General features: G+C 37.8%; 1 protein-coding gene across 1 annotated transcript in view; it reads right to left on the bottom strand.

The window, feature by feature from the left end:
• LOC104359535 (zona pellucida binding protein) overlaps positions 1–26,851 on the bottom strand; it is a 32,410-nt gene continuing 5,559 nt past the window's right edge. The window contains 6 exon segments of the mRNA XM_042797873.1: positions 1–92; positions 6,349–6,528; positions 8,449–8,589; positions 8,592–8,663; positions 10,486–10,631; positions 22,396–22,513. Coding sequence (XP_042653807.1) covers positions 1–92; positions 6,349–6,528; positions 8,449–8,589; positions 8,592–8,663; positions 10,486–10,631; positions 22,396–22,513 — 749 coding nt within the window.

Below are 26,851 nucleotides of genomic sequence, written 5' to 3'. Positions count from 1 at the left end.
TTAGCATTTTGTAGCTCCATATACCAAACTGCTATTGCACCAAAGGGAGTGAATTCCATTACTAGGTTTATACGATCCTGGGCTGCATACAACTATGGACAAAAAGAACAAGTAAGAAATGTGGAATGTAAGTGATATTAATTTTTTAAAATTGCATTTTAGATGTTTAAAATGCATCTTTATCTATTTGAAAAAAAAGATCAGTTTTTTCCCACCATTCTGCTAGTTGATGGTGAAAAAATTTGATGTATTTTATACATCATCTTTTACACTATATTTTTCTCTTCATTACTTTTCACTTATGTCCATCAATTACATTTTAATAGGGCTTATGTCCAATAAAGTTTTAAATAAACTGCTATAGCTGCTTGTATAAGTAATACAAGACAAAGCTGAAATCTAAGCTCTGATAATTATTAAGAATTAATGCAAAACTGATACATCAAACCAGAATTCAGTGTATGATGCAGAACAAGTGTTCTGGATGAAACACTTTTCCTGTCGGATCATGTTACGCTATTTGATGAAGTCTGTACTGTCATCTGCAGAATGACTTCATCACAAAAGACTAAGCATTATGCTCTTGGCAGAAAAAAAGCAGAATTTGAGCTATTTGGTTATGCTATCCTGAATCGGACTTCAGTTTGGCAACGGAAGCCTTTCTTTAGGATAGATCTTTAATTAACATCATTAGCATTCGGTATGCAAGAGTAATTAAGACCTTTCCTTTTGCAGAGTCGGTGCCTACCTAGTTACTGGGGTTTGCCTACCTTAATAATGACTTCTTAGTCACTACTGCAGAAACCTTCAGCAGGATTTTCTATGTTTGGTTTTGTTTATCTTCATTTGTTCAGGATCTTCAACAAATCTTCATTTGGCTGGCAGGATTCACTTGATCCCTCATGGTTGTTACTACCTGGCCTAGCATTTTTTGCCACTGCTGTTGACCGAAGAGGGTTTTAGAGGTCTTACGAAATGTAGGAGGGAAGGAGTCCTCTGCAGATGATGTCAAACCCTTGCCTTTTTTATACATTAGTATAGGCAGACCAAGGTGGCTTTATGGGAAAGAAAAAGCTTTACAAAAACCTGTAACTAAAGGCATTTTCCAACCTTTCTGTCTGGAAAATCAATCATCTTATGTACCAGAGGAATAATTCTACTCTTTTTATTGAAATTATAGGCACGCTTCTAGTAAACCTTTCAGAATTTTTATCATATTTAATCAGAGCAAGGTAGATTTCTCTTACAATGGGATAAAATGTTTATTCCTCAGAAGCATCATCTGTTTGCTATGTAGCAGAAGGCATGAAAAAAAAGAATGTAATCAAAAGTAGGGACCTGTAGCTTATTTAGCCAGCTGACGGAAAGTTTCTTTAACTGGTAAAACTTAACTTGTTTCAATCTTTTCACTAATGAAAAACTCTTATTGCTTTACCTTCACTTTCAAAGTATAAACATCTTGGCAAAATGTTCTATCTTTACAGGGTATTTTATGTAGTTACCACTTCACACCTCGCATACTGAAATGCACACGACGATTAATTTGTTCTTGTATCCTGTAAGCTAACCAGTATTTTGCACTATCTTCTGATGTTTAGGGCTATTTCAATATTCTCTTGAATAATGTATTTCTATTTGAACTTTCAAGTTACTATGTGTCAGTAATATAAATAATCACCACACTGTGAGAAAGAACTGAAGAAAACCAAATTAGAACTGAACGTTCAGTCTCTAATCTACTAAAAATACCACAGAAATCAAGCTCTGCAGAATAGTAATAGAGGACAAAAAATTATTTCATAAAGCTAGTACAGGGTATAATATCAAATTGTCTCTCCAGAGAAGACCTGAGAAACATAGGACATTCTGTACTGTATTAATCTCACAGCTGCATCTGATGATTAAAAAAAAAAAAAAATCTAAAAAATCTTTTAAATATTATAAAGCAGAAAAATTATATTTAGAAATTTTGATGATGTGAAACTCAGTTGCCCATGTTAAGTAAAATTTAATGCTGGATCATATCTCATGTAGCTGTTACCAAAATATTTAATTAACTTATCCTGGAATAATGTGCTTTATTTAACATAAAACAGAGCTTTAAAAGCAGAAAAACATTCAAATTAAGATAAAATCATATGAGTAGATTTCTAGTATGTTTGTTCTCATCAATTCTGTTTATTCAAGACTGCTTTACAGAGGCAGAAGACAAATTGGAATTATTAATCAGCAGTAACTCCATGTCTTTAAGTCATTACCTCTCAGTAAAGGGTTCTGCCTAAGGCATATCTGGTACCTGAAGAACAAAATTTCGGTATGTTTTACCACCAGTGTTTTCTGCCAAGAAGTTTTCTCTAAAGATAGATACATCACACCGTAACTGATCAGGTTAACATGTTCAACTCACTAATTCAGAAGGAGATTTAGACCAGAGAATGGGAGTGGAAGGTGAGACAATAGCTCAATATTTAATACCATTTTAATATAAAAGCAGAGGGGGAAAAAACAAATGAGGATATACTATGATACAAAAGAACATGATACTGAAGCATGGGGAAGAAAATTAATGCATGTTGTAATACAGGAGATTTAGATTGGTAGATGATGCAGTAAGTGAAAGAGTTACGCTTAGTGCACAGATTGTGTAATGGCAGTGTGAAATAAATTATGCATTGTTCACAGAGCACTGCACAGCAGCATGGAGGAGCCAGAGCTACTAGAACACTACATGAATCTAGATATTCTAAATGTAATAGAAGAAACAGAACAGGTGTAACTGAACATGCAGCTATTTTGATGTATGAGAAGTAAAAATAGAGTGGGTTTGTTTATGAAACCTGCAGAGGATGTGCATAGGTGTTTTTATTTCTCCACATTCTTGGGCCTACTCCATAACTTCTTCCATTCTGCCATATCCTTGCCAAGACCCAGAGACTAGAAACAGTCACACTATTCAAAGTTTAACGTACTTAAATTAGAACATCTGAGTAACATCTGTTTCCATGTTCCAAAATAGAACTGGCCCATGAAAGGGTAACACAGATGATAATCTGAGGTTTGCAGTGTATCTGCGGCGATACTCAGTGACTAGTGCTAACCTATGATGGGTAAAAAAAGTATTATAATTTTTTCAGAAAAGGAAAAAATAATCCAAACCACAGAACAGCTGATCAGACTTCTATACTGTGTAGATTTCATGAATGAACTCTGAAACACATGCAGGTAAGAGGAAAGCAATACAATTTGATGTTGTCTTCCAATAAAGATAAACACATAATTAATTTGAAAGCACGTGATATGGCAACACATAGAAATGTAATAAACTACAGAAAGCTATGACTAGAATGAAATTTAAAAGTGAATATTGAATGATGCTTAAAAGGGAAATAAGAGTTGGAGAGAAATTGCGAAAGGGATTACTCGTGATCTTGCTCTTAGACAGTCTTTACTAAGTATTTCCACTAACAAGATTATCAGAAGTCCCAGTGAACTATGCTGACAACAAAACTGGGAGAAGCTGTGACTAAGGACAAGATTTAAATAGACAGGAAGAAATAAAAGAATGCAAAGGGCCTGTATATTTTTTTGATTAAAGAGGACTGTGAGTACAGTCAGTCACAGTGAAAAGGTGAAGCATGGTACTGTTGTATCATTTGAGAGGTTCTTAGGACCAGAAGAAAAGCACTAATGATGTAAAAGGCACTGGTAAGAGCTCATCTGAAATACCATGCTAGTTTAGTCTTGCTGTGCAAGAATATTAAACTCAAAATAGGGCACATGAGATACAGGTTTGCCAAATGCAAACTCTTACAAAAGCAGATAGATAGTACTTGACCTGTTCTGATTATAAAATAGGCGACAAAAAAAAAAAAATCTATTTAAGCTAAAGGGCATTGACCCCATCAGGGCATATGAGAATGAACTTTCCATGAATTAACCATAAAACAAGAGTAGCAAAAGAGTCCAAAGCTCCCAAATAATGCTAGAATGGACCCTGAAACTGTTTTAACTGGATTACAGGACCTGGTTCCTTCAGCTGCAGGGGAAACTTGGATAACCCAAGAAGTTGAACTCTGCTGTACTTCCTTGGAAAAGTGTTTATCAAAATGTTTCCACGAATAAGTGCTTGATTCAGAAGAATCTCCCCCACTAACAAAGATATTGGGAGAATATTTTATTTTCTACTAATTCTCCCATGCTGAGAACTACTGATGAAGTTTGAGGCATTGAAAACAAATGTAGGGAACTGATAGTGGAGAGTAATCAGGCTGAACAGAGGTCTATCAGACATGACCAAAAAGACTGAACTTGTGGTGGTTTAGGTCAATTAAGACAATATAACAAAAAGAAAATGGTCGGTCTTCTAAGATATACAAAAGCTATTTCAAAGATAAAGTTAACAGAATAATTTCCAGATTTACTGTGACAGAACAAGTAACAGATACAAACTACTTCAAGTGCAATTACATAAATATCTTAGAAAAATTTTTCCAGTGGTGAGGATGTGCAGTACTGAGTTATATTTCCTTGAGAGTCTATGTAGTCTTCTGAGGTTTTAAAGATTATGAGCATACATGTCAGGAATAACAGAAGCTTGTATCTTGTGCCTTGAGGTAGAACAATAAACAGAAGGACCCTTTCAGTTTTACTGCTTATGATATGGTGTTTTGGATTCTGGGAAAGGAAATCACTGACGCTGGGTTGATGCTGGTGTAGGGCTATGTAGTGATTCTGTCTAGTGCAGGAGGTAAAGGAGCATGGCAGCTAAGAAAATTATTAATTTTACTACTTACGTTAAGCAGCCACCAGAGCTAAGATGAAAGTTGTGTTTTGTAGAAAAAGGGAATACAGATTAGTTTAGGATGGAGTAAGACATTCTGGGGGAAAGCCCAAAACAAAACTGCAGTCTGTACAAAACAAATCATCCTAAAGAAGACACGTTCTTCTAAACTTGATTTTAATATACCTTTCCCTGAAATCACGTGCAACAATATTCTGTATTATAATAAATGTAATATATTTTATATGTATCCCTTCCAGATACTTGTCACTTTTTGCTGGAAGACATGAACCAAAAAGTTTAGATTCCTCCTGATGAAAACAACAAACTGGAAAAAACAATCACATATGGAAACATTCACATGTCCTGCAATTTTAGAGTTGTCTCTATTTTCTTCCATATTCTTATTTCTTTTCAAAATGTATTCTATTCTGTAAACTGTCATTCAATATGTAATCCAGTGTTTTCTTTCACCATTTCTAGGTCTCTAGGGAATCATCTGTCAGAAGCTTGACTACAGATTACTCTCTCTATGTCTTGTCTTCCATCGTTCCCTTGAGACTTCAGGCTCAATATTTGGGAATCATACGAATAACCTTTTCTTGGGTGAAATGCAATCTGGCAAAGCCACTCTTTAAAACACCAATTCACTCCTTAGCATTTAAGGAGGGTAATACACAACCATAGAATCACAGAATGGTTTGGGTTGGAAGGGACCTTAAAGATCATCCAGTGCCACCCCCCCTGCCCCGGGCAGGGCCCCCTTCCCCCAGCCCAGGGGGCTCCCAGCCCCGTCCAACCTGGCCTTGAGCCCTTCCAGGGAGGGGGCACCCACAGCTGCTCTGGGCACCCTGGGCCAGCGCCTCACCACCCTCACAGTAAATAATTTCTTCATTATATCTAATCTAAATCCACACTCTTTTAGTTTAAAACCATTATCCCTCATCCTATCACTATACTCCCCGCTAAAAAGTATCACTTGTTTTAATATGAGGACCAACAAAATAAAAATCATCAGAATATCACAGATATTTACAAATATAACTTTATTTTGTGAAGCTATACAGAGTGACTGTTTTAACTATTCTTACTTTACTCAGATCTCTAATGTAGCATTTAAATTTGGAATAAAAGCAGTCCATTATTATGCCCCCTTTTTTAAATTTAAGAACAAAAATAATTATCTTCTTTGTCTCACTTTGAAATAGCACTTGAAACATCCTTGTCTGCTTAAAGATTTCCTATTCCAATTCCAGAAAAACCCATTGCTCTCTAGAGGTCTGAACTTAATCTGCTTGATTTACATTTAAATCAGTCCATAGAAATTGTGGGTCTGATTTAAAATCTAAATCAACAGGGTCTTACAAAACTTCTAGCCAAGTACTGAACTGATCTAGTACTGGTTACCTCGATAGACTTGACAGGATCACAGCCCAAAAGAGTATGGCATAACAATTTTATAAAGTTGCTTCACTTTTATCTATTTAGGAAAGTACTGAGTTTAATCAAAGCAAAAAACATTGTAACAGTATTTAATACTTTGTACAATAAACGAATTTTTCACTTACCACAACACTCTGGACAGTCTGGATGTATTAGAGCATTCATTCCATACCCTAGATAGCAGCAATCAACCCATACCATTTACAGAGTCCCCTCAATGTAGTATATTTCAGGCAATGGTTTAGAACTTTTCCTGTTAACTTCCATTTGTTGATTAAAAAAAATATCTCTATAAGGTGTTTTTCCTAAATTGAAACAAATAATATTTTTTCAGATTCTTTGATGGAAAGAGGTCAGAATACAAGAGAAGACAAACGAATGGATGAGCTAGGATTAAGATTTGAAGGATGTACCACTAAATCTTTTGATTGTAGCTGAATGGAAACAGGAAGACAATCTGATATTCTTGGATATGTTGGTTTTAATTTAGATAAACCTTGATCAATTAATAGAATGTCTTTGCAAGTGTTCAGGATTATACAAATAGAACTTTAAAAGCAATGGCAATTCTGTCTACAGTAGACATCTGTAGCCTAACATCAGTAGACTTGCAGCTTTTCCATCTACATAGGTACTATTATTTAGGTCCACTTATATTTCAGACATACTTTCCATTTTTATTAGTTATTTCTGTCCAGTAAAATGAAAATACCAAAGAACTCCTGAAACGAAGTTAAATAGGGGGATTATTATTGTATCAATCAAATATAATCACAGGAGACTTAATTCCCTTACTCAAATATATTTGCACAAATACAATCCTAGATAGGAAAAACATTAATTTCAATCAGGCAGAACCAGCAGCACAGAATCACAGAAATGTAGGATACAAGGCAGCTCCATTCCATCTGATCTGCTCCATCTCTAGACAAATGCAAGCTTTATTTTTAAAAATCCCTTCTTTTCTCTGGAATTTTGGACCATTTTTTATGAAGTGTCTTCCACTGGAATATTAAATATTTTAAGTCATAGTAGTTAAAATTAAAAATATGACTCCTAACTGGCTAAAATATATCAAATATATAACAAAAAATAGACCCATTAAGAATCTGACAAAGTCTAACAGTAAAAATTGTCAATGCTTCATATCCAGACAGTGCTTCATTTGTATCAGGATTTAATTATATATAAAAAAAAGCTAAAAAGAAAAAAAAAAAAAAAAAACAAAAAACCAACTTTTAATAGGCTTGCAAAGTTCAGTATACACACAAATTGGCAAAAACAAATTTATTCATTCTGTCATAATTTGATCCTCTTTTCTGTTCAGAAAAGATGAACTTTGATCATGAGCTTTCCCCACAAATTTAGAGGTTTTTTCAGTGTACAGGATGGAAGCTGCTTAATGAGTACAATGTTATTTTAGACTCCCTCACCCCCCCACTGGAATCTCAAAGCATGAGTTGCATACCTGCAATTTCTTGTTATTTTTCCTGTACTTTCCTTATCCTTTTCCCTTTAAGAACCTCTGAAATTATATAAAATATGCACTTTTGAGTAGATCAACTGTGTTTTTGCTATTGGCATGAATATCACATGCAATGCTTTGTCATGGTTTGAGCCTACTCAGCAGCTAAATGCCACGTGGTCGCTCACCCACCCTCCCCCCACTTGGGAATGGGGAGGGAATCGGAGGGGCAAAGGGAGACTCGCGGGTTGAGATAAAAACAGTTTAATAACAGTAACCGAATAATACACTGACAGCAGTGCCAACAGGTAACATACCATACAGCTGCTCACCACCCACCGACCAACACCAGCCTGCTCCCAGCTGGCGATCCCCAACACAAAGGCCCCACAGCCACACTCCCAGAAGTGAGAGCCCATCCCGGCCCTCTCCTGCCTTTATATAGTGAGTGCAATGTCACATGACATGGAATATCGGCCAATCGGGGCCCAGCCCTCCAGCTGTGCTCCCCCCACCCCCGCACACAGGTGAGGGCACTGGGCCCTGGGGAGCCCCTGGGGTCTCAGGGTGCTGCAGCTCCTCCCGCTGCTGAACCAACAGGAACTCTATGCCAGCCCCAACCAGGACATGCTTTAAAGCATTTTCACAATCAAGAAACTTTATTATTAAATTCTTATAATATTTTCTGCATATAAGCAGTAAATACATTCCATTTACTATAAAAATTCTAACCATTCTTTACAAGCAGACAGATTTTTACCTGAAAATGTAAAAAAGATTTCATTCTGTGGACCTCCTCTCTACATTTTTACATGATGGCATTCTGACTTAATTAATATAACCTCACAAGAAAGTTCAGCAACAAGTTTGCTTAGTATCTGAAGCAATGCTTTCTCAAAGTGTTATGAGAACTGTTGCAGGGGGCTGCATGATATCGGGCTGTGAACTCACAGTAATTTTTATGATCAAATTAAGCTGCAGGAAAAAAAGTGCAAGATGATGAGGAACATATGTGAAGTAAAAAGAAGAAAATTAGTTTGTGTATTTGAAAATAAAATTGCCAATTTAAATCCTTAATTTATAACCAAAATATATTTTGCACCCCCACAGAATTTTTAGTGATAAAATGGTGTATGCAGGGCCAGCAAGAAAGACTTAGAGATTTTTATGACCCAAAATTCTTATTTATATACGCAGGTAAGCCTTACTTTTTATTACTGTATTTTTTCTTTTAATTTTTAAATCAACAAGAGATTACAGTAAAGGGATCAGGAATATGAATGCTAATGTTAAGCATACAAAATACCCTTTAGTATGTGGCACCCTATTTCACTGCACACATTATGGCCAGCTATAGTAGTATGTTATATATTTTTTAGTCAACTATCACAAAAGTATTTTAAAGGGCTTAAAAACTGAATCCTATTCCCCAGAGATCAATAGAAGATGAACTAATAACATGAACAGGAACTCCTTCTCTGTGAGCAGAAATAACTGCAAGAGCTTCCATATAGGTATGAAATTTACTTTTATGGATGGATCAACTATTTCACGTTTACTGTGAAGCTAAATGCACACCTGGGCATCCTTTACAAATAAGCCAATGTACCACAAAAAGCATGTTTCTACTTATTTCATGATAAGCACTCTACTTGCCCAAAGTTGAAGATCAGCAGAGCACAATAATAAACAGGAGTAAAAGAATGAAGAACAGGGATCATGTTGTGGGTATAATCACAGAAATGAGAAGGGGGCAGCGGGGAAGAAAGAACAAAGGAATAGGAACCAAACCAGCTGGAAGAAACAGGACATCCGGAATATGGTACCAAATTAAGATGGCTCATTAGATCCTCTATCTTGCTTTTGTCTCCACCATTTCCCTTGCTGCTTCACATTCCAGATTTTTTTGTGTATGTCTGAAACTTGAATTTTGTGTGCTAACATTCAGATTTGATCCTCACTGAAGGATGTGAGTCTGCATTGCTGAAAACTGTAACGTTTTCCATCGAGACTGTTTCAAATAAACTTTTTCCTTTCCAGTTATGTCAAGCAAGCTAGCTTCTAAAATCATGGTTATTCTGTATGAAGGCTACTGTTCCAAAGTGAAATTAATTTACATCAGAGGTTAATTTAAGTTATTGTGCTCTACCATGTTTCTAAATGAGCACTGGTACGCATTTTAAATTCAAGATCAAAGTTTCTGCTGAAGGGAACAGGAGCTATTGCCTACTTCTCCACAAGAACAAAATATCCTTTAAAGAAGAAAAGGAGTGCTAGTAATGAATAAATGATCTTTCACTTTACCAAAGACTTTTTACCTGCTGACAGAAGGAAAGGTAATCAGAACAGGAAAAAATAAGCTACAAATATTACATCATTAAATGATATGTACTTTAAAAACACAATCAGGTCATAATTAAGGCATTAACATGTGAAATAAATCCATATGGCTGTGCTGAAATTCATCTAATAAAAAATAACTCAGTTTAACATTATGCTATTTTCATGTTATTAAGGACTACTGCCTATTCAATTTGTTACATTTCATTATGTTTTATGTTTCTTTTTTAAAACGAATTGTATTCGTAAGTTTCTCAGTCAGCCATCGAACTTCATTTAAGGCTCTGTAAATGACATTAAATGAACTGCCTAATATCAAAACCAATTTCCCAGAGAAACGGAATGTCTTTATCACTGCAAATTAAATTCTAAATAAGCCTACTTATTTAAAAATAGCAACACATTTTGAAAATTTAAATTTTTTCAAGGCAACAACACACCTGGATTGATAACTTGCCACAAATAAGGTATTTTATTATGAGTTTTTTATCAAGTTGCATTTCTGTTAGCTTATAAACAATGGAACAAGTATAAATTCCACTCAAGTTGAAGTGTCTCAGTATTAAAGTTCCTGTTGGTTATATGTGCACACTGCTATTTTCTAGTAAACACAATGATGAAATAAATTTAGTTGTCACCATGAGAAAATGCAGAAAGTAAGGGTCCAAATGGTTATTTGCTGTTAAGATGTGCACAGAATAATAATATTATGGATTCAGCTTAAGGCACAAGACTCAGAAACTGAAGCTGATTGGGTGTCACTCAGTTCAGCCTTAAACAAATATGCGTTATTGCTGCTGTGTTTTTAAGTATTGGTTGACAAAGCAGTCCTAGAAACCTGTGCTTATTTGGTCTCAGGCATCTATTGTTCTCTCCAATAACAACCTCCAAGAGCAAAAAACTCCCAGAAAAAAAGGACACAGTGGACAAATAATCTCTTTTTATACCTTTATCTAGTCAAACTGACTACTAACCTTCCAGTCTTCAGGAACTGCCTCATGAATTAGCTGCTGGTGGTGTTTAACATTCAGTAAACTTCAGAGTAGGCAAGACAGGAAGTTCAAGTTAAGCAAGTACTGTATAATAGACCTTCCAAAGAATTATATGCACATACCAAATGAGAATCATATATGTTTGAGATTGTAAAATAACCCTTCTGCATGTAAAGATACACAATGTTACAGTAGCCAAAGTCTTAACTCCTTAGTTCAAAGCAGACAGGAAGTATGAGCCTCCTTCAAAGGACAAATCATGAGCGTGGCTCTTTAACTAGGTTTTTAAAGGGAAAGGAAAGAACTATTTAAGGTCAGATTTGAGGACTGCTAATGAGCTGCATGTGGGTTACAAGATGACAGTTGATGAGTCATTTCCTGACTTGAAAGTCCTCAGGCAGTAACAATATAGATACGGGTTTCACAAACAGTAGCATGCAACCCACCCTGCTGTCAAAGAAAACGTTGGGAACCACTAGATTAGAGACGATTAGAGTAGATTTCAAGGCAAAATACTCACTTTGATAAAGTATTTTGACAGTGGATTTTTGTTTCCATTTTCAGATGCCAAAAAAAAAACCCACATCTTTTTAACGTCCCAAATAATTTAGACCTTTTAGGTAGACAATGGAAACTTAAGACAATTAGTGTGGTGTGAAAGTACCATATTTTTAGACTGAAAAAAATCAGTGCTAAGGACATGAGATCTATACTACACACATTTTAGGGCTTTTACTTCAGACCAGTCCTAATCTGGTTTTAGAGATTGAGCATGCTATTTCTCAAAGCAAACTTTTCCCATTAACTTCATCCAAGATGAATCCAGCTTGTGCACTCAAAGACCAGACCATGATTTAAATAAAATGTGGCAAGTGGATACAATCAAACAATTCACGTCAAAGCCCCACTTCCATTCAAACTAAAATGTTTATGTAGATGCATGCTGTTCTTCTTGGTATGAGATTTTAAAAAAGAAACTGGGAAAAGATAGCCTGACTGAAATGCATCTTTTTACATATTTGGCAGGATGGTGTAGGACAACTTTGTTTCTCAATAAACCATTTAAGCTTTTAATTAGCTTAAGTTTGTCATATATACCACTGTGTTTAAAAAACAACATAAACAAACAAAAAACCAATTCAAGCACTAGTAAAAGAGTACTATCAAAAAGACTGAAAGTGCAAATTCTGTGACACGAATGGTTTGGGATTCTGTATCAGCCTAAATTCTCAGATTAATGGCACAATGTCTTTCATTTTTTGAATGATGAAGAGGTTTTTAATCTTATAAGGAACTACTCAGGATGCTAAATCTACAAACTAGGATGTGATTTGCTACTATATCCTGGAATAGCTATCGTATTCATATTGTCAGAAAAACAGCATAGATTTAAGAACTACAGTTCTGATCTTTGACATACACAACTGCCCTGCGTGGGCCATAAGCAACAACACCATCAGTTGACTGGATAGCTGGAGCATCTTTAAGATATATAACAGACACCTTTGAAATACTTATAAAATGCATTACTGAACTGCAAAGATGACCAGAAGTCTGAAAAAGACAAAGCTTGGAAATCCAGTGAAGAGATCTGGCACAAACATTTTTTGGAAGCACATGAGCAGAAATGGAAAAGTAAAGTGTTGTTCTGATGGATTGACTCACTGACTTTGTTCAAGGTAGGATAAAATTCTATAATAATAAGTGCTTCACATACCAGAAAAGAACAGATTTTTTACATAGCAACCATTAATTATATTAATGGTATGTCTGTGTGTAAAGAAGCTCCTTTTGGATCCTTTTGGGGTTTTTCTCCCCTAGTGTTATAAAATAAAACACACTTAAAATGCCTTGCTCTGTGGGATTATTTGGATATTGCCTCGGCGATACTTAAGGCCAGCTGGATGGCTTTCACCTCTGCAAATTGACTGGATTCACCCTCTTCTTCAACAGCTTCTGCGACCTGACATGTGGGGCTCCACACAGCAGCCTTCCACTTCCGATGTTTCCCTACAATGCGGCAGGACCCATGGGTAAATAAGACATATCGCTTCTCATTATCTGGTAGTTCATTATATGGTGGTGCCTCTTCAGCTCGGGTCACCTCTTCCTCTGGTGACATTCCAAAGTATTTGTTTTGTGGCCAATTTGTGATTACTTCTAGTATTCCTGGGTGGTTGGCGTTTCCTATTCGAGCCCGCTGTGTGATGAGCGCGACCCACTTACTCCACGTACCATCAGTTGCATGGTGTGTTGAGGGGACCCTCCCTTTGAACATCCAGCCCAGTACCGGCAGTCGGGGTGCCAAGAGGAGCTGTGCTTCTGTACCAATCACTTCTGAAGCAGCTCGGACCCCTTCATATGCTGCCAGTATCTCTTTTTCAGTTGGAGTATAACGGGCTTCAGATCCTCTATACCCTCGACTCCAGAATCCCAGGGGTCGATCCCAGGTCTCCCCTGGTGCCTTCTGCCAAAGACTCCAGGTAGGGCCATTCTCCCCGGCTGCAGTGTAGAGCACATTTCTAACATCATGTCCTGCCCGAACTGGCCCAAGGGCTACAGCATGAATGATTTCTTGTTTAATTTGTTCAAAAGCTTGCTTTTGCTCAGGGCCCCATAAAAAGTCATTTTTCTTCCAGGTCACTTGATAAAGAGGGCTGACGATCTGACTGTAATTTGGAATATGCATTCTCCAGAAGCCTATCACACCTAAGAAAGCTTGTACTTCCTTTCTGCTGGTTGGTGGAGACATAGCTGTTATTTTATTAATCACATCCATTGGAATTTGATGACATCCATCTTGCCATTTGATTCCTAAAAACTGAATCTCCTGTGCAGGGCCCTTGACTTTACCCCGTTTTATGGCGAAGCCAGCTCTCAAAAGAATTTTAACTATTTTTATTCCCTTCTCAAAAACTTCTTCTGCTGTATTCCCCCATATAATGATGTCATCAATGTATGGTAAGTGTTCTGGAGCTTCACCCTGTTCCAGTGCAGTGTGGATCAGTCTGTGGCAAATAGTGGGACTGTGTTTCCACCCCTGGGGCAGTCTGTTCCAGGTGTATTGGACACCCCTCCAGGTGAAAGCAAACTGTGGCCTGCACTCTGCTGCCAGAGGGGTGGAGGAAAAGGCATTGGTGATATCAATTGTGGCGTACCACTTGGCTGCCTTTGACTCCAATTCATGATGAAGCTGCAGCATGTCTGGCACAGCAGCACTTAGCGGTGGTGTGACTTCATTCAGGCCCTGACAGTCCACTGTCAGTCTCCACTCTCCATTAGACTTACAGACTGGCCATATGGGGCTGTTAAAGGGTGAGCGAGTCTTGCTGATCACCCCTTGGCTCTCAAGCTGACGAATTGGTGGATGGGAACTACTGAGTCTCTGTTGTTGTGATACTGCCGTCGGTGCACAGTCGTGGTAGCGATCGGCACCTGTTGCTCTTCAACCTTCAGCAGTCCCACAGCAGAAGGATCCTCTGAGAGCCCTGGCAGAGTGGACAGCTGTTTGATTTCTTCTGTCTCCAAGGCAGCTATACCGAAAGCCCACTGGTACCCTTTTGGGTCCTTAAAATACCCTCTCCGGAGATAATCTATTCCAATAATACAGGGAGCTTCCGGGCCAGTCACAAAAGGGTGCTTTTGCCACTCATTTCCAGTTAGGCTCACCTCAGCCTCCAACACAGTCAGCTGTTGAGACCCCCCTGTCACTCCTGAGATACAAATAGCCTCTGTTCCTTGGAAATTCGATGGCATCAGGGTGCACTGGGCACCAGTGTCCACCAGAGCCTTATACTCCTGGGGATCCGATGTGCCAGGCCATCGAATCCACACAGTCCAGTAAACACGATTGTCCCTCTCCTCCACCTGGCTGGAGGCAGGGCCTTCTAATGCTGCTCATAGTATCCATTGTCGATGAAGGGGTTAGTGTGGCCTGTGCGAATCTCGGTCTCATCCTGGCTACTCACTTCTTGTAAATACGACTCGGAAGTTCTCCTCATAGGATCAGAAGCAAAGTCAACTCTTCTACGTGGTTTGGATAACTGATCAGTGGAGACTGGCGCAGCACTTCTGGAAGAACCTTGATTTGTAGCCATTCTTCCTTCCAACTCTCGAACCCACTCTCTTAGAACGTAGGTGGGTTTCCCATCCCATTTCCTCATGTCTTCTCCATGGTCACGCAGGTAATACCAGAGGTTCCCCCATGGTGTATACCGTCTCGCTTGAGTAGGGAGCCGTTTGCTCCTGATAGCCGAGACCTTAGCCTGTGGAGGTGGAGAGTAGGACATGTCCTCTCTGAGTTGTCGGACTTCTTGTGACAGTTTCTTCACAGCTGCAACGATGGAAGAAGAGAGACTTTCTTCGTAGTGCTGGAGTCAGCGAGCCAAGTCATCCATAGTTGGTCCCTCTTCGTCTCTCCAGTCAAATACTGCTAGTGCATTCGAATGTGAAGATGGAGCACTCCGTATAAACTTCCGCCACATGGGCCGGCTGCATTGGACTTCATCTGGGTCTGTGGGTAGCCACGCATCGTCTGGATCATAATAAACCATCTCCCGCACAGCCAGTTCCCTCAGGTATTGGATACCTCTCTCCATGGCAGTCCACTTACTTGGATGACACGTAAGATCTTCCTTGAAGGGATATCTGTCCCTCACGCCTGACAGTAGTCGTCTCCAAAGGCTGAGCGTTTGTGTCTTTCTTCCAATAATCTTGTCAATGCCTGTGTCCCTGGACAGGGATCCCAGTTGCCTGGTTTCTCTACCTTCTAATTCCACACTGTTGGCCCCGCTATCCCAGCATCGGAGCAGCCAGGTAAGGAGGTGATCACCTGGATGGCGGCTGAAATCCTTTCGCATGTCTCGTAGTTCACTCAGGGATAGGGATCGGGTGATTACCACTGGCTCTGCCTCCTCCTCCTGTTCTTGTGACGGCCCTGGTTCACCATCATCTTTTACAATGCGAGGGAATTTTTTAGTGGATTTCTTCTTCAGTATGGGAGCAACTGACACCGTCATGGATTGATGCTCCAGTTCACCCGCAGTACTTATCGTAGGGGTCGGATTGGCTGCAGTGTCTGTCGCCTGAGTTGGAGTGGCTGCAGTGCCAGTTGTTTTGCTCTCAGATGCAGAGACGTCTTCCTTTTGAGGATGCTGCATAGTGACGAGCAGGGTTCGGTAGGCATGGGCCAGGCCCCAGCATGTTGCAATGATCTGCGTCTCTCTTGAGGTGTCAGGATGACAGCACACCTTTTCTAAATATTTTACTAATTTCCCAGGATCCTGCACTTGTTCAGGGGTGAAGTTCCAAAACATTGGAGGTCCCCACTGTCCTAGGTACTTGCCCATGCTACCCCACGCTCCCAGCCACTCATAGCTCTGCAACCCTGGGGTAGACCTCTGGGTGGTATTCAAAACAGTTGCTTAACCCAAAACAGAACCTGAACCACATTCAGGAACACTACAGCTTCCAGAAACAAGACAACAATGTTAATATGAGCATTCCATGGATATTCAGAGTTCTCAGCATTCTCAAGTATACTTGAAAGTAGCTTGGAGAAGGGGAAGATAGAAAAAGGTATCTCCCCTTTGGGTGGGCTCTCCGAGGAGAAAAGGTGGAGGGTGTAGTTACTAACCCATTCCAGTAGGTGCCCCCCAGTGTACGCAGACGATGACCACGCTGAGTACAAATGCCCCACTACTCCCAGGACTGACGATTTTATCATGCCATAGATTAGTGTTACATAATACAGCAAGGCAAAAATCTTAATCCAATTCCCACGGGTAATAAGCAGCAGCATGGGGACTACGTACGGTAAGTCATGTGATGTATAACACAAGTGCAGCACCAAAACCCACGATTTTAGGAGCCAAGCAAATGACATTAGAACAAGATGGGCAATCGTCATTATAATAAACTTGATAGCACACACAGATCAAATCTGTTATTATCTCAACCCTTTGTGCCCCACATTGGGTGCCAAAAAGGACTGTTGTGGCTTGAGCCTACTCAGCAGCTGAACGTCATGCAGTTGCTCACCCACCCACGGACCAACACCCGCCTGCTCCCAGCCAGCAATCCCAAACACAAAGGCCCCACAACCACACTCCCAGAAGTGAGAGCCCCTCCCGGCCCTCTCCTGCCTTTATATAGTGAGTGCAATGTCACATGACATGGACTATCGGCCAATCGGGGTGCAGCCCTCCAGCTGTGCTCCCCCCACCCCCGCACACAGGTGAGGGCACTGGGGCCTGGGGAGCCCCTGGGGTCTCAGGGGGCTGCAGCTCCTCCCGCTGCCAAACCAACAGGAACTCTATGCCAGCCCCAACCAGGACACCTTCCAATTCTTTCAGAGCAAAAAAATTAAGTTATTCCCCTTCCTTCCACCCCATCTCTTATCCAGACCAGTTTTACAGTAGACCAATTTCTGTATTTTAAAATTATATATTAAGAACAAAATTAAAGGACAGCAGAATTATGCCAGTCAGCTTTTCAGAAACAGGATTTTTCAGACATTTAGAAACAGCTATCAATCCAGAACTCAAATTCTAATCTTCAGATTAAACTACCGAGCATGTTCAAATATAAATATGAGATATCTAAAGATATCCAAATAAGTAAATTCAGTGAATAATTAGACACGTACAGAAACAAAAGCTAACACGTTATATAATAAACATGAGTTCACCTGAAAAGCTTCTTAGGAATTAAAGATACTCTCTTATGTAGTCTAGACAGGACTCTGACAGTCTCACAGGAAACACATAAATTATGGATCAGTTATAAGGATAGCATGAGTATACAGATATACCCGTCTACTAAAAGCAGCTTCGTATTTCTTCTGATTCTCTTTCCTTCCCTCTCCATAGAGTTGTTTGGTATACCAATAGTAGGCTTTAGAATATCTGGGGTTTAACTTGTAGTTGAGAGGTTGAGTGCAGGTATTTAATGTCAGTTGCTTTGTTTTACAAAACTATAGTGCGTACTTTTTTCAGTCCTATGAAAGGATAGTTACAATCTTCCAACACAAATATTTTTTCCATGCATATGTTAGGTGGCAGTGTGCATGAAAAGCAGTAACTTTCCTGTAAATTCAAATTCCAAGGTTCATTTTCAGCAAACTAGAACAGGCTTATTTCAATGTTTGCATTTGGAAATAAAGATTGAAATGCTCTTTTCTGTTCTATTTAGCTGTTCAGAACACTATCAAAAATGCTGTGTTATGCAGTAAAACTTTAAGATCCAGAACATAAGAAGCAATTATTTTGAAGTTTTTTTCCTCCACTTAAAAGTATATTTTGAAAACCTCTTATTCTCAACCAGCACAACAGCTGTTTAAAAACTTCAAAGTACAAATTCCAGATCTTAGTATAAAAGAGCCACTATGCTAAGTGAAGAAAAATTACTTGCTAATTTTGAAGTTGTAATGATTTTAAATTACATTTTGTGCAGTATTTAATTTTTCATTACTCTTTCAGCTGCACATAAGTGGACTGGAACTATCTGTGAACAAAGCTGCTTCTTCAAAAAACAACTGCTTTTAATGGCTACAGAAACAAGTGTTTACTGCTGTTTGTGAGCTTTTACTGTAGTCATGATGTTTGATGTGCATAGCTAGACAGACTTTTGGGGCACAAACCACCTTCTTAGGGTGTGTATCAAGGGCTGGTGTGTCTTCAAGAGAATATGGTTTTTCTATGACAGAGAGTACAATGGAAGATAGGCTCTTCTCCTACAGATGCTTAAATACTTACATTTATTTTGAAGCATTCCAAGAAGCAGTATTTTGTTAGTCTTTCCTAAAACTCAATTCACAATTCTTCATTTCCACTGAAAGGATTTTATTTCCTAGAACCACACTGAAAGAGTATAAAATAATGTATCAGGCAAGGTTCATGAATCCTAATTTCCCACTCTTACGGAGATTCGCTATGATAGATATTAGAGACTAACCAGTCAGGTAATTTTTACCATTTAGGATTATATACATTCTAAAAGGAGGCCAAGTGATCAATTTCTTTTACATAGCAAACATTTCATGAGATACAAACTTAAATAGCTTTCTGTCTGTTTATACTTTCTTTGAGTCAAAAAAAAAAAAAAAAAAAAAAAAAGTGAAAACAGCACTAGGAAACTAAGGAGTATCTTTGTGGTATTTACCCAAAATTGTGGTGGCTGAAGATGAAGTCCTCTCATTACCACTTTTTAAAAATAATTTTTCTAAAACCTCTCTCATCTCTATAAAAAGTTATGTCAGGAAGGCAAGTTTTCTTCTCTTACTGAAATGTTTTTTGCCTGACCACTGATGATTCTAATATACCTGAACTTGCCACAAAGCCAAGAACCCCTGCCACCATAGCATTTTTGATAGTGAACCAAGGTTGGCATAGCAACTTGGGATACTACTGAAGCAATCTGCCTGAAGAGATTTACACTTATCAACTGGAAGAAGTCTTGAGGTCTCCAACATTTTCTGTGGTACAATGTTGAAACTTCAGTTTGAGTAAACAGAAGCCAGAGGAGTCAAAGGAGCAGTTTTTGTTAATTGTGAACCACGAGGTTGTCTTCCATCTGATCAGATTAAGCTCAGTGCTTAAACACATGACAATATACCTGATACTGTGTCTGTCATGTATCACAGACTGGGCATCAAAATATCAAATATATCAAAATACAATGCAAGACACTCAGATAACCATATATATCCATCCCAAAGGAGACTAGCTGTTTCATGTAAAATGACCCAGCCCACATGCTTAAGTACAAACAAAACCACCTATACCGTTTTGAGGCAAATGCTAAAAATTCTGAGGGCAAAGTCTGTTATCAGATTCAGAGCAAAAACACAGGGTAGTGTTAGATATCATATAAATGTGAAATGCTCTACTATGAAGGTTGGCATATAGAGAATTAAGAATGAAGAATCACTATGGTGTAAAAGGTATTTCAGATTGTGCAACAGGAAAATATAAGATCAAGGATGGAGTTTTGATAGATACTAGTATAGCCTAAGAGGAAAGCCAATAGGAATTGGAAACATTACCATTGTAAAAAGATGAATGGCTCATAACCTACATCGTAAACTAAAATAAGAGATTAAACAATTTTATAAATCATCACAATGCTTACTGTTCTTCTTGAAAATGAAATTACACTAAAGGGTAAATGAGACATACATGAAAGGAAACAGAAAATATAACTCAAGTTCACTGCTCAGACTTGGAAAGATACTGGTGATGAGCCAGTCGTGATCTTTAAGCAATGTAAGAAAAATAACCTATGTACAAGTAGCACAACATACTCCGTGCAGAAACAATGATGTGGGGTTTTCATGCCATAACAGCAGATTAGGACAATTATTTCACTAGAGGCATATTTCTGAAAAAAAAAAGAATGTTTAAATTCTCCATGAGCAGAATAACCAGAAGTTGAAAATGGCAAAGGATGTGAAGAGCCAACAGAAATATACAATTGAGGAAGGGCAATAAAAATGTTGGCCCCAGGCTGAATGACCTAGTGACAAATGAGATGGAAAACACTGAGGTATGCAATGCCACCTTTGTTTCACTCATTCCTACTAAGGGCTGCTTTCCAGCCCTGCCCCAAGCTCTACTAGTGTTTAGAGGAGATGCTACAGGGAGAGAGAGGTGTGGTGTTAGACCCTTACTTAAGTGAGCTGGACATGTACAGGTTTACAGACCAGAATGAGATATATCTGAGGATGCTGAGTGAGCTAATTAATGACTGTTGTCTATTTTCATGGTAATGAGGTTCCCAATGACCAGTCCAAAAAAATACTTCCATCATAAAAGTAGGCAAGGAAGAAGACAAAACAGCTGGAAGTAATTTTCAAATGCCTGAATGACAAGACAGTGATTGAGAACAGGCAGCATTAATTTGCCATCGGCAAATCATGGCTGACCAGCCTTAGTGTCTTCTGGAACTAAATGACATCCTCTGAGGATGAAGGGAAAGCAACAGATGTCATATACACTGAAAGCCTTTAGAAAGGATTTCAATATAGTCCTTCATCACATCCTTATAGCCCAACTATGGACATACGGACTAGATGAGTGGATGAAAGGTGGATGAAAAACTGTCTGCATCATCATTTTGAAGATTGTTCTACCTAGCAGCCAGTTAGGAAAGGCTTTCCTCAGGACTGATAAAAGCATCAGAACTGCTTAACATCTTTACCAGTGACCTATACCACAGGCCTTCTTGTTCAGTATGCAAAAGACATCAAATTGGCAGGGGGGCTGATACGCTACAGGACATTGCTGCCATTAAGTGCGACCTTGAATGGCTAGAGAGACAGTCTGCCAGAAGCCTCATGAAGTTCAACAGTGCCAAATGCAAAGTCCTGCACCTGGGACAGAGTAAGAGCAACAATGTATGCTGCTGGGCACCAGATGACTTGGAAGCAACCCTGCAGAAAAAATCCCTGGGAGTCCTGGTGGACTTTCAACCGAATATAGGTCAGAAGCACACTTTTACAGCAGTGAAGTTTAACTGTATCCGGGGCTGCATTAGCAACAGTATACCCATCAGGTCAAATGAAGTGATTATTCTCGCCCTACTCGGCACTCATTTGGGCACTCTGGAACACTGTGCCCAGTTTTGACTCCCCGGTACAAGACACATACTAACAAACTGGAGCAAGTCAACAAGAAGGTTTCTGAGATGATTAGGGTGTTGGAGCATAGGGCAAAAGGCAAAGAAAGCTGGGATTTTTATGCTAGACAAGTCTAAGGAGGAAACTGCAGTCCTTCACTATCCAAGGCAAGATACAGGGAAGAATAACACATACTTTTTAAGAGGTGCACCACAAAGGACAAGCAACAATGATGACAAGCTGCAACAAGGGAAATTATGACTGAAAATAAGAAAACTGTAGGAATGGGTTGCACAGAAAAGATAGAAAATGTTCAAGGATAGAGATTCCCTAAACTCAGGTGGTCAAGGCCCTGAGCAACTTCGTATCTGAAAGTGGCCTGTCACTGAGCAGGCAGTTGGGCTAGATCACACTGCTCATCATCCTATTATCTCTTTGCAGACTGTTCTCAGCTGTCTCTCAGAGCTGCAAAGAATGTCATCCTCAGCCTGTGTTGCATCCAACATGCCCTGCGCCATCTAGCATTCTTTAGAGATGGCACCATTCTCTACAGAGACCTGCAGATGTGTTTCAGTTTGGTTGTCCCACCCCTTTCTTTCTGAACAGTTTAAGTTAATTTATATGATACACCTAGAAATACTCACAATGTGTCCTGTGTTACATCTCCATTTACATTCTCACCTTTAGAACTCTTCAAGCTTCTTTGAGGGGAGAAGGGGAGAGGGTTCAGAGCAACATGGAAGAAATTAATTTCTTATCTGAAGAAAGACCACCACGTGGCTCATTCCACTAGAATACTGGATCAATCAGTTCTAAGTTTCACAGATGATTTCTCAGACATAAAATATGTGGACTGTTCTGATTCAGATTGACATAAACTTAGAATACCATTGATAAATACTTGATGCTAACAGTGAGCTATATAAATTTCAAGACAGTGGTTCAACAATAATCTTGAATGGAGTTCTAGTTTGGGAGCTGATTCTGTTATCTATGCCATCAAAATTAAATACTAAATAGACAGCGGGTTTTTTTTCTCCAGAAAATAAAATTAAGATAATTCTTTCTAGTTCTAGACTTATCTGGTTGTGTAAACAAGAACCACAGCGCACTGTAGCATCCTCCTGAATGGATTATGTCACTTAGTAGGTTTTCACAAGCACAGGCTTCTGAAGTGTTCTGTCTCGGTGTCCAACACACACTTTGAGAGAATGAAGTTGCAGTATATTGGTCAAGGATACTCAAGACTTGAAAGCTTGCTGTTTCCATTCTATTACTAATTGCATTTTACCCGTGCACAATGTATTTGCTTAAAAAAGCTTTAGTGTTGTAGCTCACTAAATGGCAAGCTGTTTATTGTTTAATTTGGAGATAATGAGATAGGAAACAAACTAAAGTAAGGATTTACTTAGTCTTCTCCCACAGTAAAGCAGGCATGCATGTCTTGTACAGTATTTATAGCATACAGGTGCTTCTAGATTTTAAACTGTTTCTAAAAACTACAATTGGTGTAGTGATAATCACTTCCATAATACGCAGGATTTCAGTGTGTACAATTTGTTTTATTTTCCATCCCACTGACATTCTTTAAAGCATGTGTCCTCTTCAGAAGTACGGGATGCTAGATACTTATGTTCTAGCAAGGTTTAAACTTGAATATACCATGCTCTGTATCAGGCTACCCTAGTGCCACTGAAAAGCTACAACTAGTATAAAACATTACAGCTACTACAACATTTGTGATTTGGAGAATGTGACTAATAATTAAAAATTAATCAAGTAAGCCAATTACCACAACATTATCTTACCATTGACTATGTCAGATTCCTTGCAAGTGGAAAGTTTAAGTATTCATTGCAGGAAATGATTAATGCTGAGAAAAGGTTTTCACTTTTCCATTACGGCAACTGGCAGTAAAGCCACCAGTTTTCTCTCCTCTCCAAGTATGGTTGTTTGCTTTCATTAAAAAAATGAAAAGCAACTTCCATTCACATTACAGTATTAAGTTGTTTAAACAAAATAAAGATAGAACATTTAATACTTAAAAATAACTTCAGATTTTTTATAGTCTTAAGATCAGTAAGTATGTCCATCCCAGCTAATAATAATTTTTTTTCAGTAGCTTATACTGCAAAAAACAACAAAGCATTTATTTTCAAAAGTACAACAGTATATCATGGAAATAAATGTCATTTACAAGTGGTGTTTCAGTTTTTAACCCTGAAGCATGAAAATTAATATGAAATCCACATGTTATTGGCAATTGCCAATATGATTAGTCTTTTCTATTGCAGATCCTTAATACTTTTTATCAAAATTTACTAACCAACTGGCTTTGCTACTACTCTATTGGGGCAAAATTTTATACATTATATATCTCTCCAACTTCACATTTTGTTTTTTATTTCCTCAAGGTCTCTTTGTTTTATGGTATAGCAATATGGAAAAAAAATACATATCCATAATAAAAAGTAACAAAATTATGGTGTCATTATTATCATAACCTGCCAAGATGGTAAATTCTGTCCCATCACTGTAAATTTTCATGACAGTTTTGTAAGCATGTATCAGAGGATACAGAAGGGCATCTGATAGAAAATAATGGCTGAAAAAATATCTGCCAGGTATAACCTTATTCTTCTTGGTTTCAAAATAAAATCTTACTCTTTTAAAAAAAGTACTTTGCTATTTTTCTTATCTGTTCACATTCTCTCCATTATAAAAATATTTACCTTAAATGTTCATTTTTGGATCACTATCTATGTCAGGTATTTTAAAACTGCGGGATTTTAAAAGTGCAGGATTATATTTAACCAAATGTTGGTGAAAAAAAGCCAACCTCAAAATAGAGATGTTGCCCAGCATCTCAAAAGAACATTGGAGCCAAATCTAGTTTACTCACAATGGTCTGTCCCAGAGAAGATAGAAACATTCTTTATTAATACTAATTTGTTTATAAACAGAATTGTGATAAAACATTTTAATCTTGCCTTCTAACTTTCAGATTACCCTGTGCCATTCAAGCAGTAGCCATATTTACAGACATGAGTCAGAATCAGGAGGGAGGAAAAGTACACTAATAAGATGAACCCTTAGACCACTCAGAGTCATTATTTAACATTAAATAATATTATAAGATAAACTACTAGGAGAAACCTTTAAAAACAAATTATTTCCCAGAATTGCTTAATTTTTGGACAAAAATTGGTATGTCAAAGAATTTGTACCAAAAAATGTCACAAAATGTTGTCTTCTAGCTTTCCCCCAAACAACAGAAGCATCACTTCTAGATATGCTACTAATAAAGCTGTTACTGGAAAACACACATGGAGAAAACTATGGGGAAGAATACTACCAAAACCAAACCAGCAATGTGTATTTAGAGAAAAAGCAACATTAATAAATATATGGCAATGAGAACAGCCTGGTCTTTAATTTTCAGATTTTCCAATAATAGTTTTCTTCATTGAGAAAAGGAAATGTTAACATTATATTCTAGAGTTAGACTGATTTAGCTTAGGAATAAATTAATTCTTAACTCTTAATTTTTGTTGTAGAAAATTACATAATCTTCAAGCTTCAGGTTCTGTGTAAATAACAAGATGAAGTCGGAATACCTACAGTGGAAGAAAGCAATATTTCAGAGCAAGAGTCCTACAGCTAGGTAGAAGAATACACAGAACATTGCTATTGTTATAACAATTACAGAAAATAATTATCTCTGTTTCATAAAAATTATAAGTGAGAGTAAAAAAGATAACTATAAAAAAGAAATTCTGATGACAAAAATACATTCTGTGGGATGGCCTATTAAGTATACATAAGCCAGTACAGAATTGTAATTAATTAAACCACTTAAAACCATTTAAAATAATTCAACAAGGGATATGATAAAGAAGGGCCTTTTATTGGTAAAAACAATATTTTCACTAAAATTTTTTATTTAATGTTTAAAGAAAAATACCTGCAAATGAGACAGATCCCACTGTTTTTAAGCAATTGTATCTTTGCCCTGTACTACTTAAAAATCTCTTTGAGGGTTAAACTGTTAAAAGATAAAACAAATACATTAAAACAACTATTTAATTTATCTGAAAAATCAAGCAGTACACTTTAGGTTAAGCTACGTCCCTTATTAGACTTGTTCTTCAATGGATATTAAGTTAATATATGCATAATGTCTTATACAATGAATGACTGTCATTAGGGCAACAAAAACAATGTCAAAGGCCTAATACCAGAAAAAGCATCCTTATTCTAAACTGGACTTAAGTTTAGATTTAGTTTTAAATATATTCACATTTTACAAAAGAACTGTCACATTTTAAATTAAGTTTGTCCATAATGGGGAAAATGGGGATAGGCGCTGTCCAAAACGAGGGTAAAATTTAGCTGCCTCATTATGATACCCTCAGTCCAGATGTCAATGGGCATATTGACAAGTAATGTAGTAGTGAACTGGGGTTCTGTCATGATTGTGATTTTCTTAATTTCCCCGTGGAATGAAATACAAGGTATTTTATGGCTGTTTTAAATTACATTTCTTCTATTGTAAACAGAAATTAAAAACATGTTCATAAAGACTGCAAAGCTTTGCAAGACATACAAGGCTTCTGAAAGAAAACTGATGTATCTTTCAGGTGGGCATTCTAGTACAAGTCAGATCTCAGTTTCTTTTACAGAGTTTCCAGAGATACAGAACTGAAGCCAGCAGAAAGATAACAATGGCTATTAGACCCCTCAGCATTTTGTGTGCTTTGTCTCCACCTCCTGCTTGGAAAGAACTTGGGTTACTGGGAGTTAAGGTATGCTTGTGATTTCTAATATTTTGGGGAATCTGGGAAAGAAAGTAAATAAAAGAACAGAAAGTGTTGAATACAAAAGACAGCAGTAAAATACTGAACACACCATCAGTAGCAATCAATTTAGGGAGATGGGCTAAATAATTATGTGCCACCAGATCAGGGCATGTTGCTAATTTAGGTTAAATATTCAAAAACTAAAAGCAACAATAAATACTCTGGTAAACTGGTTATCAATTAAGGCATTTGTTTGGGTCAATGAGAGAGATGTGGTGGAGTCCCAGCTTTGTTTTGACTTATCTTGATTTAAGGAATAATGGGAAATCAATGGTTTACCCCACCTATTATACAAATGGTAATCATATTTCTCTACAGTGTTGTTATGAAAAAGGCAGATTCTCCAGCTATCAGGAC

The sequence above is a fragment of the Tyto alba genome, unplaced genomic scaffold, assembly GCF_018691265.1.
Source record: "Tyto alba isolate M040663 unplaced genomic scaffold, T.alba_DEE_v4.0 Super-Scaffold_27, whole genome shotgun sequence".
NCBI classification, from domain to species: domain Eukaryota; kingdom Metazoa; phylum Chordata; class Aves; order Strigiformes; family Tytonidae; genus Tyto; species Tyto alba.
Note: the sequence above shows the minus strand (reverse complement) of the source record. Positions and strands in the feature narration are given on the sequence as shown.